This window comes from Manis pentadactyla, chromosome 5, assembly GCF_030020395.1.
Source record: "Manis pentadactyla isolate mManPen7 chromosome 5, mManPen7.hap1, whole genome shotgun sequence".
Lineage (NCBI taxonomy): Eukaryota > Metazoa > Chordata > Mammalia > Pholidota > Manidae > Manis > Manis pentadactyla.
Genome location: NC_080023.1, coordinates 43,342,278 through 43,355,674, shown reverse-complemented (window position 1 = coordinate 43,355,674; position 13,397 = coordinate 43,342,278). Strand labels below are relative to the sequence as shown.

At 41.0% G+C, this 13,397-nt stretch overlaps 1 protein-coding gene across 5 annotated transcripts in view; it reads right to left on the bottom strand.

Annotated features, from left to right (window-relative positions):
- Nucleotides 1-5,415: 5,415 nt before the first annotated feature.
- Nucleotides 5,416-13,397, bottom strand: part of PDGFRA (platelet derived growth factor receptor alpha) — a 42,747-nt gene continuing 34,765 nt past the window's right edge. For all 5 annotated transcript variants that reach the window (XM_057502228.1, XM_036895248.2, XM_057502227.1 and 2 more), the window contains exons 20-23: nucleotides 12,782-12,881; nucleotides 12,564-12,669; nucleotides 11,050-11,291; nucleotides 5,416-8,540 (exon numbers count right to left, since the gene is read on the bottom strand). In XM_057502228.1, the coding sequence (XP_057358211.1) occupies nucleotides 8,393-8,540; nucleotides 11,050-11,291; nucleotides 12,564-12,669; nucleotides 12,782-12,881 (596 nt within the window). In that variant the 3' untranslated portion in view covers nucleotides 5,416-8,392. The remainder of the gene's footprint in view (nucleotides 8,541-11,049; nucleotides 11,292-12,563; nucleotides 12,670-12,781; nucleotides 12,882-13,397) is intronic.

Sequence of the window (13,397 nt, the reverse complement as noted above, 5' to 3'; positions counted from 1 at the left end):
TACAACCTTCCAACAGAGAAATTTTCAGGCCCAGATGGCTTCAGGAACAAATTACATCAAACATTCAGGAAAAAATATTTCTACACTAACTCTTTCGGAATATAGAGGAGGAAGAAAATATTACAACTTATTATATGAGGCCATTTTTACCTGGGTACCAAACCAAGACAAAGACATAACAAGAATAGAAAACTACAGGTGAATATCCATCATAAACATAGATTTTTAAATTCATAACAAAATACTTTTAAGTTGAATCCAGCAATTATAAAATAGATAATAAATCATAATTAAGAGGATGTTAATCCAAGAATGCAAGATTGCTTAGCTTTGGGAAATCAGTCAATATAACTCACCATATCAACAAGTGGGAAAAGAAAAACTGTATCATAATCTTAAGGGATGCAGAAAAAAACCTTCTGATCATTTTTCAAAATTCCCATTCAACTTTGTACTAGAATTTCTAGCCAGTGCAATAAGGCAGATAAAATAAACAAAAGACATCCAAATTGGGAAGGAAGAAGTAAAATCATCTTTACTTACAGTTAATATCATCTGTGTAAAAAAAAAAATCCTTAGAAATTTACAGGGTTGCAAAATATAAGGTCAATTGCACCTCTATGTACTAGCGACAAATAGAAATAGAAAAATTGCCATTTACAATAACAGCAAAAAATGAAATATTTAGAAATAAATTAACAAAATATATGTAAATACTCAAAAAACTACAAAACATTACTGACATAAAATAAAGAAGGCCAAAGTAAATAGAGAGATATACCATGTTCATGTATTGGAAAAGTCAATATTGTTAAGATGTCAAGTGCATAAGCCCTTCAACACAACTTGAGGTATCTACTGTATCATGCCTGCTTGTATCTTGTTAGTCAAAAAGAGTTGTATGGCCAAGTCCAATATCAATGAAGTGAGAATATCTACTACTCCTATGAAGATGGAGGGGAGAAATACAGTTCTAAAGCATGATTCAATTTACCACAGTGTTCACTGGACATTATTGATATTCATCTCCCTAGGACTTAACATAATACATGGGAGATGGTTGCTATTGTGTTGACTAACTAAATGTCTTTTTAGAAAAGTATGCTAGAATACCACTTTTTCAATTTGAAAAGATCCTTATTTCCAGAATCATAACTACAGTGTCCAACCTTACCCTCACCACCCACATCTCTTAGAGTCTATCTACATCACTATAGTCTCACTGTAGTTGCAAAAGGAATTATTATAGAAGCTGAATGTCACTGCCAAAATACTCACAGTATTCTTTCTAAGAGTGAGAAACTGCCATTTTTTCTTTCTGTTTTCTATAGAGTTGAGGTGTAATGGTTGTGTTGAACACATATAAGATAATAACCTTGATTGATTATTACCCTGTAACTTCACATAAACACATATTCTTCCTGTCCCTTAGGATGAATTTAAAAATCAACCCATAGACATTTCTTGTCATACTTGGATAATAAAATGTTCTTTACTTCCTCTAGTATAGTAACCATAAACTCTGAATTTCCCCACCTTGGACCTTCTGAAGAAGGAAAGGCTGCAATGATGAAGAGATGAATATGGTCAATTTTTTCTCAATTTTCCCCAACTAGAGATTTTTTATTCCTTCCCTATTCACTGTGTTGCTCCCAGTTCCTCTGTGGTTAAGGGGGTATCATCTCGGAGAAGTAAGAAGATCAGAGAGATATTAATTGGCTGGTACTATGTTGAGTTAGTATCAAGAATTGTAAAGGGTCTGAGATTTTATCCTATTGCCAGTGAACAAGTTAGCCTGTGCAGTTTCATAGGTGGTGCCAGAAGACACAAGACTCCTGGGTCAGAAACAAAGGACTTTACTGCTCACAGCATGAACTGTACGTCAGTTTTCCCTGTCTCCCAAGCCCTTTGGGGGCAATGCAAAGTGACTTGGGTAGATGCTACCCAAGCAGTGAGTTTGTGTCACAGCTAAAGAACCCTAAACTTAGGAAATCTATCTTTCATAATGGGCTTCAAGCAAATCCGACCTACCTTTGTCCCAGAAAAAGACATTGTCTTTATTATACTGACCATCAAACAAATCTGCTCTAGAGAGAGAGGCTATCTCTATCTTCCATGATAAAGAGATCTTGTCTGTTGTATTAATTTCTGAATCCCAGGGCTTAACAAAATACCTAGCTCAGTAACACTGAAAATTATAGGGATGGAAGTTTGGAAGGATGGATACAAAGGTGGCCTTGGATGGATGCAAATGGGGGCCACTGGGTCTGGCTGCCCCAGGCTTAGCTCCCCATTCTTAGTGTTCCAACACCGTGTCCTCTGGCTACAGAAAAGCTTTCATTTTATCAGAAAACTCCAATAAGCTATACTCTATACCCTCCCTACTCCTCTGGCTTTTTGTTACTCCCTGGTAAGGACTGTGGCCTCCACCTCCCATGATTTTCTGCTCTGTGCTGCTCTGCTGTGATGTAATGCTCCCCTCAGGTAATTAGCCGGTTGGAATCAACTCTGCCAGCTGCCTCGTTTAGGCTTAAGCATTCTAGAGATCAACTAAACAAAGAAGAGGCTGTTCTCTAATAAATATTTGTTAAAGGAATTAATTTTAAAATGACTTTCTGTGGCCAGTTCACTGCATTATGTTCTCGTGCATTTTTCCATTTAGAAAACCAAACACCAACCTTTCTAGGAAGAAAGGATGTCTAGGAATCTCAGGTTAATGAAAGATGCATTCACCCTGGAACTGTCTTCTTATACACCAGATACTACACGCAACTCCTTTAGCAAGCTCAGTAAAATAGAAATGTAATGAAATACTCAGGACAGAGAAGAAAAAGGTTTTCTTCAAAGAGTTACTTAATTCCTAAACAAGTCTAAAACTTTGACCAACCAAATGATCTGCATCTTAAGCACCACACAGAAAATACTGGATCCGATTCTGTTTGGAACACTCAGCAAGAAATGTAATGAAATTCAAAATAGACAGGATACACATGCTCCAGAGGGAAGTCATTAATACCCATGAATAATGATAAAGCAAAATGCCATCTGTCACAATAATGTGGCAAATCTTTTTAAAATTCCGATTAGCCTGTAAACCAGAAACAGGGAGCAATATGCTCCCCCTGCCATGCGAGACCCTGTGTCCTTAATGTCTCCATCGCTTTATGTATAGACTAAAATGTGGGTGATGGGAACATCACCCATATATGAATACATCTTGGAGGATGCATTCATTTTCTTTAGGACATGGGTACTATTTATGTAACTGTGTGGAACAGAATGTTGTAACCTAATTAAGGCCACACATATTTTAATTGCAGGGGTAAACAATTGTGTCTATTACAAACATAGTATATTAATTTGGCTGTAATGATGTGGTTGGGTTTAATCCTTACATATATTTGAAGTCAAAGATAATGAAACATTTCTATTCCCATGTTATCCCAGGGAAAACTGCCTGGTTCATGATGGATGCAGATACTCTAAGCCATTTTCCTAAGCTGCATTTTGTGAAACACATAATTTAAAAAATCATAATATCCATTTTTAGAACTGTTACAGTATAGCCTGAAAAGATATTGTTCTTACTACAAATGTGTAAAATAGCTGTAGTCCATCACTTGCCTTTTGAAGAACCTCAAAAGGCAAAGCAGCCTACTTTTGAACTGACATTTCTCAGTATCTCTTGCTTTCCCATGGGTTGTTGCAGTGTAAACAACATGAATTGGTGTAGTTGGAATTTCTAATCCCAGGATTCTCATTACTTGATTGTATGATTTTTAGAAATCACTTGCTTTCCGCATCTATGAAATGTCTTCCTTGCCTCAAAGTGCAATTGTAGGAATCAAAAAGGAGAAAATGTGAAAAGGATCTTTGAATAAGTTTTAAAACCTTCCAATAGTAAAAGTCATTTTTTTATTATAAAGAAGGCAGAATCGTCTGCATTATATTAAGAGGTAGAATTACACATTAAAAAGAACAGAATGATCTCTGCACAGGCTTGGAGAATTGTGTTGCTGCTGGCTTAGGCTGCTATTGATTGTCCCCAATGATCTGTTTCCTTCCTGGAGCTGGAACAGAGGCAGAGCCTTTACCCAAACTAGAGGCAGCTCCTTCCAGCTTTACCTCCAAGCAGGTACTTTGATCTGCAGGCTATTTGAATTTGGTTAATAAGGAGTTATGTTGAAATAGGAGTTACATTCCAGTTATTAATCAATTTCCGTTATTTATGAGTTGAAAATAAGATGAGTTATTTCTTAAAAATTCCTAAAGTCATTTGATTCAGCATGCTTCAGAACATACCACATCCTCACACACGTCACATTAGTGAGTAATGTGAGGCAGAGGAAACCCTGAAAACTGCAAATAATCTGCAAAGCAGGTGATTCACATTCAAAAACTTCCTGTAAGAATCATATCTGAAGATTTGGGCCCAACATCAATTTATTTCTGCACACCCTTTGGCCTAGCAATTTTATTTCTAGGAGCCTGTCGTAACACTACTATGTGTGCACAAGACTGTACGTGCAAGGATGTTCCTAAAGTAATTTTAATAGCAAAGAATTGGAAACTACAATAAAACTAAAGGAACATGATAGCATAAATTATGGTACATCTACATAATGGGAAACTATATAGTTGATAAAAAGTGAGGCAGGTCTATCTATACAACTTCTCACAGAAATCTCTAAAACATAGCATTAAAAGAAAAAAGCCTTTTAACTCGGGGTGATAATGATGTGTTGGGATATAGGTTCATCAACTGTAACAAATGTACTGCTCTGTGGGGGATGGTGATAATGGGGGAGGCTGTGCATGACATGGGTATATGGGAAATCACTGTACCTTCCCCTCAATTTTTCTGTGAACCTAAAACTGCTTCAAGAAACAAAGTCTATTATTAACAAGAAGAAATGCACACTATAAAGCTTACATAAAGTAAATCCCATTTAGGTAAATATGAAGCAAAATAGAGACATATATATGTATCAGCAGCTGCACAGAAATGGGACTGAAAATATAAAGATGCAATTCTGCCTCTGGGAAACAAGCCAGGAACAGGGAAGAAGATACAGTGAAAAAAGAGTTTAACCTTGTATATTACACAGTTCTGTGATGTTTGAATATTGTACATGGTAAAATGCAGTCCTGTACTCCTTATGTAGGGGAGAAAGACATCACGCTATAAAATGCTATTACAATAAACAAACAATAGGACCAAAGATGAGCCATCTTCCAGTCATCTTTAAGTCAAATGCTCTGAGAACTAACAGCTGAAATAATGTTTAAATCTTAAAATTGCCATTAGTTTCATATAAAGCATAATAAAGTCCTACTTAAATGTTGCTAAGAAAGTAAATGAAAAGGACTGATTCATATGATTAAACTAAAAACAAAAATGCTGGAACCTTAGCATAACTTTAAATTATATATATCATTTATTGAAATATAAAGATCTTCATTTACACGTTTTAAAACAAAAACATGAATAGGGGCATTTTGTAATACGTTTTGTTTCAGGAGACCCTTCCTATTGAGTTAGTTCTCACACACCACACCACTGTTTTGGGAATACTTATGTATTTTTCTCTTTATTATTTCTAAAATATAAATTTTGGACATTCAAAAGTGCAACAGTTAATGTGCCTGTGGGGAATATCACAGTTAAAAAAATATAAACAAAGGCAGTGATACAGCTTGTCATATACGTTTTGACTGTTTCTCCAAGTCTACATAGAAATACATATATACATATTGATGTATAACATCATTTTATCTTATGTCCCTCTTCACAAAAATAGGACCATTTGTACAGATTGGCAGACCACATTTTAAGGATACCACTGATCATTTTTAAAAATCACAAATTGTGTTTCTCTGGCCAGCTTTGATTGTCTTCATAAAAATAGAAAGCAGGAAAGATTGGCAAATTTTCATTTGGGGACTCTGCAGGAGGCCAAAAAGGAAACAAATCTGATACACTGTTTACAAAAAAAGAAAAATGCAGCCACACACGAACTCAGGTGGGAACATTAGTTACGACTGGAACCTGCTTGTCCGAGAATTTTCATCCAGCCTCATGATGTCATGCAAGACTCAAAGGAAGACCAAAATGCAAAGCGCTGACAAGAAAAGGCTGTACAAGGGAGAGTGAGCAATAAACAGAATGTTTGAGCTGTGATTCTAGAAACACAAATGTATTTCAAGTCTAATTGGCTCTACAGAACTTAATCAGGTTTTCTTTTCTAATTGGCCAATCTGGCTCAGTCTTCACACTTACGGTGCAAAGGATGGCTAAGGAAGTCGAGGCCTGCACTGAGATAATTCCAGTAGGTAGTCAAGTACCTTGTTATTGCTCCTGCATCTGCCACAGCATCACCTGGCAAGAGCACACAGTGATTGCAGTCATCACAGCCCATGTTTCATGCATAGCCTGGTAGCATTTAAAGGTGTTGCAAAGAATGCCAAGGAACCCACACCAATCAGTTTGACAGTTTGAACAGATACGACAATCTGTCCTGCCATCTAACCCTAAAATTTCAGTAAAAGTTTTTTTAAGTTTTTTTCACCAAAATATTGACCTGGTTATATAGCAACTTGGCACACTGAATCGTATCATTTTTGTACATGCCTTTTGGGGGAGGGAGAGGGGGGTTCAGTTCCCCTTTGGGGATGGGGATAGTGGCCAGCTCAGTTCCCCCATGCAAGGAGAGCCAGTGTCTTCACTTTTGGAAGACCTGCCAAACCAAGATTTAGTTTTCTCAGCCTCATCTAAGACCAGAAATTTAAATTAAGGGTAGCAATCACTAGATATATATCATTAAATGTCACAGACCCAAAACCAAGGACTTAAATAGTGGGCTTCCTGCGTGATTGACTTGTAGCCCAGCTTCCAAATTTCAAGTTATTTTCCCCCCCGTGGCAACTTCCTGTAAACTAAGTTGTTGTTTCCCAGACTTCGCTGATCAGAACAGCCAGGGAGTTTATAAAAATACAGGTTCCTGCTCCTCCCCCCAACCCACCCCGGGCTTAATTCAGAAACTCTGGGGTGAAGACCTACAATGTGGATCCTGGTTACCAATTACATTTGTAATCCACGGGTCCAGGCTAACGCACACACAGCTTTCACTAAACAATGCCTTTATGTTCTCAGTTTAATACTATTTGTCCTTGTGGTAAGAGACGAAGCAAGGGGGCTTGATGTACAGGGCATCCTTCTGATTCTTTTAGGGTTTGTAGAATTTTAAAAATGTATATGTTGGGATCCACCAAAGTAATCACCAGGCATGAAAAACAATTTAAAAACCTCTGCAAACAAACTCTTCATCTTTGATGAAGATTATACTTCCCACTGGTTAATAACATGAGAAGTCGTGCTAGGCATAGGCTTATGCTTTTATATTAGGATTTAGGGGTTTTGTTTGTTTTGAATCCCATTACTTCAGAGGGCAGGTAATTGTTTTTAGTACAACAGATTAAGGAACCTATTCAGTACACAGTTAAAAACACTGACTTCCTGGAAGACACTACTTTTACTTTGTTCTCTATATTCAACTAAATTTAAACTACTAAAGCTATGACCATATTTTATAGGGAGTCATATGTTATTTGATATAAATGTCAAAAACTGTCAAACTTGTCACCTACTTAGTAAGGACTTTTTAAAAATTGTGCTTTCTCTGTAGGGAAAATGTGTTACATATTACACACTGAGCTTTATGACAAACAGTAGTAGTATTATAAACATAGGTTACAATATGAAAATGAGTGGCTAGGCTTCTAAGTGACCCAGATCTATTAAACAAGATTGGTTAATTATTATCTTTTATCTCTTTAACACTAAAAATAAAAAAAAGTAAAATGCTATAGTACCAGTACCTTTTAAGGTTCAAAAGTGGTTTTGCATGTACTTCATAGGAAAGTTCAACAGCAGCTGATACCTGGTTTCAAGCGGGAAGTACACGATGGGTTGAGTGGTCTCTTCCGAAGTCCAGAGGAGATAGTTCACACAGATCTAAACATATCCTTGACTAGAGTTATTTACATAATTACAATGCTGGAGCTTTCTTGCATTCAGAATCATCTATGTTGGAAACTCACCAATGCCCTTGAAACACAAAGTTCACCTTCCGTAGCCTATTATTTCCTTGTCCACCTCCAAACTTCACACACCAGAGATGCTACTGCAGCACTGTAAGAGGCAACACTGAGCACGTTCACTTCAAAATATCCCAGTCAGTCATAGTCAGAGGGCTCCCTGAGGCCCTTGGCTGAGAACTTCTCTTTACAATCCTCCGGGTCCTCCTCCCAAACTTGGCACTGCAATAAAGTGGTTTTCTTAAAGAGATCCCAGGTGGCTCCAGGAGTAGAAGGTACCCCCTGAATCCACCAGTTACAGGAAGCTGTCCTCTACCAGGTCTGAGGAGTCTATGCCAATGTCGTCCATCATGTCAATGTCCTCAATGGTCTCATCCTCTCTCTTGATGAACGTAGAACTGCTGGAACCTGTCTCGATGGCACTCTCTTCAGAGGTCTGTGAGCTGCAAGAGGGCAAGAACAGGAAAGCTTACAGCCCACATACAGACCAACTACACATCGTGGTTGAATTTCCAGGGTGGCCCCCCAAAGGCAAAGGAGCTCTTCCTGCAAGATTCTTTGGCATTCAAATTTGGGCTACCCAGTTTGGCAAGATTCTGCCAGCAAGCCAGACAGCTGCTCATCATGCATCACCCTGCAGTGGGCCAGGGGGAAAACAAGATCCACAGGTCAGCTTTACACTTCAGCTTTCCTTCTCTTCTGTCAAATCTTTCATCAGAGTTGCTAACAAGTTACAAATTTCTACTTTCCCTACTTGATCCCAGGGGAAGAGAAAACGGGCAATGCCTGAACAAAAAGCAGGGGAAGAAAAAGCAGAGGGACGGAATCAGTGGCATACTGCAGCCAGGCCAGTCACCTGCTCCTCCTGACACCTCCTGAGTGTCCAGACTATGTTCTCAGGATGTCACCCCCCTCTGCTGGAGTGCCTCTCTCCTCTGTCTCTTTACCTCTACTCCTCCCTGAGTCGTGAACGCTCTTTACTTACCAGAGTAGTGGCTGAGGAAGGGCATTCAAGGGCCAGAAAGCCTCAGGTCTAGTATGGTCTACCACTTAGTGGCAGTGGGACACAAGTCACATATCCACAATGAGTTCCCTTGCACGTAAAGTGGGATTACATAGTGCCAGACAATATTCCTGTTTGTCAGGGTGATTAACCCTAACCCCAACCATAAAGCACTGAGGATAGCACCCTGAACATAGCCAGCACTTAAATATCGGTTAGCTGTTATTATTACTGTTATTACTCAAGCTTTTACCTGAATGAGGCCTGGATGTTAGATGATATGAAGGAATACTTGTTTTCTTATATGTGATCATGCTACTGTGCTTATGTAGGAAACCATCCTTATTTATTCTTAGGAGATGTGTGGTGGAGTTTCAAATGATTTAGTTTAAAACGTTTTAATTTAAAAAAGAGTCTGTGGATGAGTGAGATACACACAACACCTATTACATACATATAGCTAAAAAAGCAAGTGTGTCAAAACGTTAACTAATAAATCTAAGTAGTAAATGTATTCTTTCAATTCTTCTGGACATTTAAAATGTTTCACAAAAAATTCTGGGAACATTATCCCTCCTAAAGTCTCTGGCCTGTCAATATTCTCCATCTGTCCTCCCTTCTCTGAACTCTTAATGTGTTATTATCCTGCCTTGTATTGCTCAATTTTCATGTGTATCTTTGTGCTCCAAGAAGGTTATCATCTACTGACAGGCAGAACCGTGGTCCCTTCTCCTGCCCCCGAGGCTGTGACACTGTGCTTATATGGAGCATAAACCCGTGCTGTTGGCTGGCCAGCCAGAAGAAGGGGTCTCACAGACAGGCACCCCACAGGGACCCTTCCAACAGTTCCCTGCCTATCAGGTCAGGCCTGACTCCTCAGCCTCTCTCCCCTCCTCTCCGTATCAGTGTCCAAGCAGAGAACTACTCCTGGCCAAGGAGTAGCCTAGGAAACAGCTTCCTGCCAACTATGCCAAGGTGCCCAAGAGAGTTCTCAGAACCTATGGGGCTATGGAATGAGGTTTTTCTTCACAACCCTGTGGACTGGGCCCTTCCATGACTGAGCTTTGGCCTCACTTCCTGATTTGTACTCCACCTCCTCCCTCAAATTACCCTGCTCCAAGAGCCTCACTGTGAACCCCAGTCCACTTGGCTGGGCTTGATAAGCATGTAATCCCTGAGAGCCCCTCTCCCTGGGGCCCTGGCCTATGGCTGGAGGCCTGAGACAGCCCTTGGATACTGACCCCAACCCAGCTAGGATCTGCATTTATGACACTTCCTCAGATGCTGTGATGTGGACTGTTGGCCCCTCTTTGGGGGAAAGTTCTACAGCTGAGTGCCACAGTGGAGTCAGTCCCCCCAGCCTGGCCCTGGCATAGTCCAGCACACAGACGGAAGGCAAGGGTGTGGGCACAGGGAGTAACTTCCATGCAGATGCAGCACCTGATCACCCTTGCTGCTTGTCAGCCTTCACGTTAGAAATCTGCCACAATACAAAGTTAAAGAGAAAGAACTCAATCAGCCAGGAAGCACCTGGGCCCCACTCCCAGAGGGTCTCATCTGTTGTTCTGGGTCTCCCCAGGTGAACCCAACTTGCAGCTAGCAGCAGCAAGAAATGCTGATGTAGCATCAAATAGGCCAGGCCTGCCTCTTTCACACGTTATCCTCCGTTCAGGGATTAAGAAAACAGCAAGAGAGACTTATATTATCTCAATAATCACAGTTGCTGTTAGTTTGATCAAATTACCTGATGACTTAAGTCAAGGATTCTCCACCAGGGAAGCACCTCCCCAGTCCCAGGGGGGCACATATTGGGATTATAGGGAAGTGTTTCCAAAACTGAACAGGGCCCATGGGGATTCTGCAAGCCGCTCCCCTGGAACAGAGGGCCTCCCATCCAGGGCACTGGGAGCGCCGAGCTCTGCAGGGCAACGGGTCGTGCCCACGGCTACCTGTGTCTGTTCCTCTTGCCCAGGTCTTCCTCCTCCGGTACAGGGTCGATGTCAGGCAGAGGGATGATGTAGCCGCTGTCCGCACTCAGCCTCTGCTCGTCCAGGCTGCCCTCCCACTCCTTCAGCTTGTCTTCCTCGTTCTTGTAGGTGACGCCAATGTAGGCGTTGTCCGAGTCCACGCGCATGCGTGCCACGGCGGGGTGGTCGCTCTTCAGGAAGTCCAGGTGAATCTTTTCATAGCTCTGCAAATACCATTTCTCAGGTTAACCAAGTGTTTTTGACCAAACTGCACAAAGGAGTACAGATGCTCAGAACTTGCTATTATTTAACTGTGTTATAAGTCTCTTCACAGAGACTGAGAGTCAGATGTCAGCTGTCCCCGGAGAGGTGGAACATGAAGAAAGAGCCATGGATGGCAGAGATCTGCTGATCGATCTTAAAATACCAAGAACCCCTTCTCGGCGTCAGTAGCTATCACTGTGCGCCCCACCCAACCCCCAGCACACACACACACACACACACTCCCTTCTCTGGGACTAGCATGGACCTTATGGCCCCCATCACATAATCTGTCCAGAGCTTGGATGGGTCCCAGTAAGAGGTGATGAGGACTTCCACCGGGAGCGCCACACCCAAAGCCTTCCTGATCCTAAACATTGGAGAAACCAAACTCAAAACTAACAAACCTTTGCTCTAATAAAAAGACCTCGTTTTTAATAATAGCTCCAACCTCTTCCCACCAACACATCTTCACCAACCAGAGCGGGTTGACTGATCTGATTTCCTTCTGCCTCCTCACTGACTCACTTACGGGGGTTGTAATGAGCAGTGAGATAATCAATAGACAAAAGTAGTTAACTCCCAAGCAGGCATTCTCCAAAGTCTGCTCCCTCTTAGAAGGTAGGGAAGCAGCAAGTTTAAAGCATCTATACAGTGACTCATCTGACTTCAAGAAATTGAGTTTATTATACAAGTGTGTCAGGGTTTCCTTCTCAGCCTCTCGCAGAAAGCTGTTTCATTCATTAACATATCCTGCTTGGTTCCATGAAATTACATTTGTTCCTTTGAACAATGCTTCCCACTCCACAAAAACCAGCTGGAGCCACAGATAACAGCTGAAGTTGTTCCATCAGTCAGCTGTAAAAGCCAATTTCACGTGGATTTAAGTGCATTCAAATTAGCGATTTAATGGCTCTGGATGCCCTGAGACTTCTAACTGCACAGTAGCTTCAGATACTCAAACATCTGGAGAATAAAGTGCTCACAGGTGTTGCACACTTGAGATGAAAGGGAAGCTCTGCGGGAAGGGAAGGGTTTTCATTCCTCATTTCTGCCAGGGGCCCCGGGAGCACTCCATGAAGCCCTGGCTACTGGATCATACCATCTTTTTCCTCCTTTGAAAATGTTCCTTTCCTCCTTTGAAAATGTTCCTTTCACTCACTTGCACAACTACCAGCTATTGTCTTCTCTCTTTGCCCATTCCTTTCTACTCTTCTTCAGAGGTGCAGACAGACCTTTTTGTATTGTCCAGGCAGAAGATTCTCCACAATCTCACTCAGGTGGTAAAAGGAGGGTCTCTTCTCTGGCTCACTGTTCCAGCACTTCACCATGATCTCATAGCTGGAGAGGTACAGGACTCAGAGTGGGCTCAGGGAGGCATTTCAGGGCACCTCCCACCCCACAGACCCTCAGGGCATGAACACAAGGCCCATAGGATGGGCGAGGGGCTCACACTTCACTGGTGGCATGGTCAGGCTTGGCCATCCGGTACCCACTCTTGATCTTATTGTAGAAGGTAGAATCCACCATCATGCCAGGGTAGGGGGTGCCACCTTAGAACCAAAGAGGAAAATGCCAAGATTAACAGTGTGGGGTACAGTGTTGAAATGCTTGGCATGATAGAGCACCTTTAGAAAATATCTAGGGATCCCCAACTTGAAGTACTGGTTCCTTCAAGGAAATTGAGTGGTATCATCTCCTTGACTTCACAGGCCTGTTCAAATCTTACATTTAACCAGGACTTCTAGGTTGGTCAAGCTCAGATACCTTAAGCAAAAATTCTACATCTTTAGAAAAAGTGCAAAAGTGGTTTTTCAATGTTTTCTGACTACTGGATCTATATATACAAAACAAAATAGAAAAGCAAGAGAAATCCTGAATCATCGAAGCCAAAAAGGTCATTTTCACCAGAAATGTTCAAATAATTAGAGCAGAAATCAAAGTTGGGCCTTGAAATAGCTAGATAATCCTGTTTTTAACAAAGTACAAGACTTGGTTAAGCTGCACACTGGGATGATCCATAGTGACATCCAAGCAGGGAGGACTAGGATAGGAAAAGAACAGGCAGG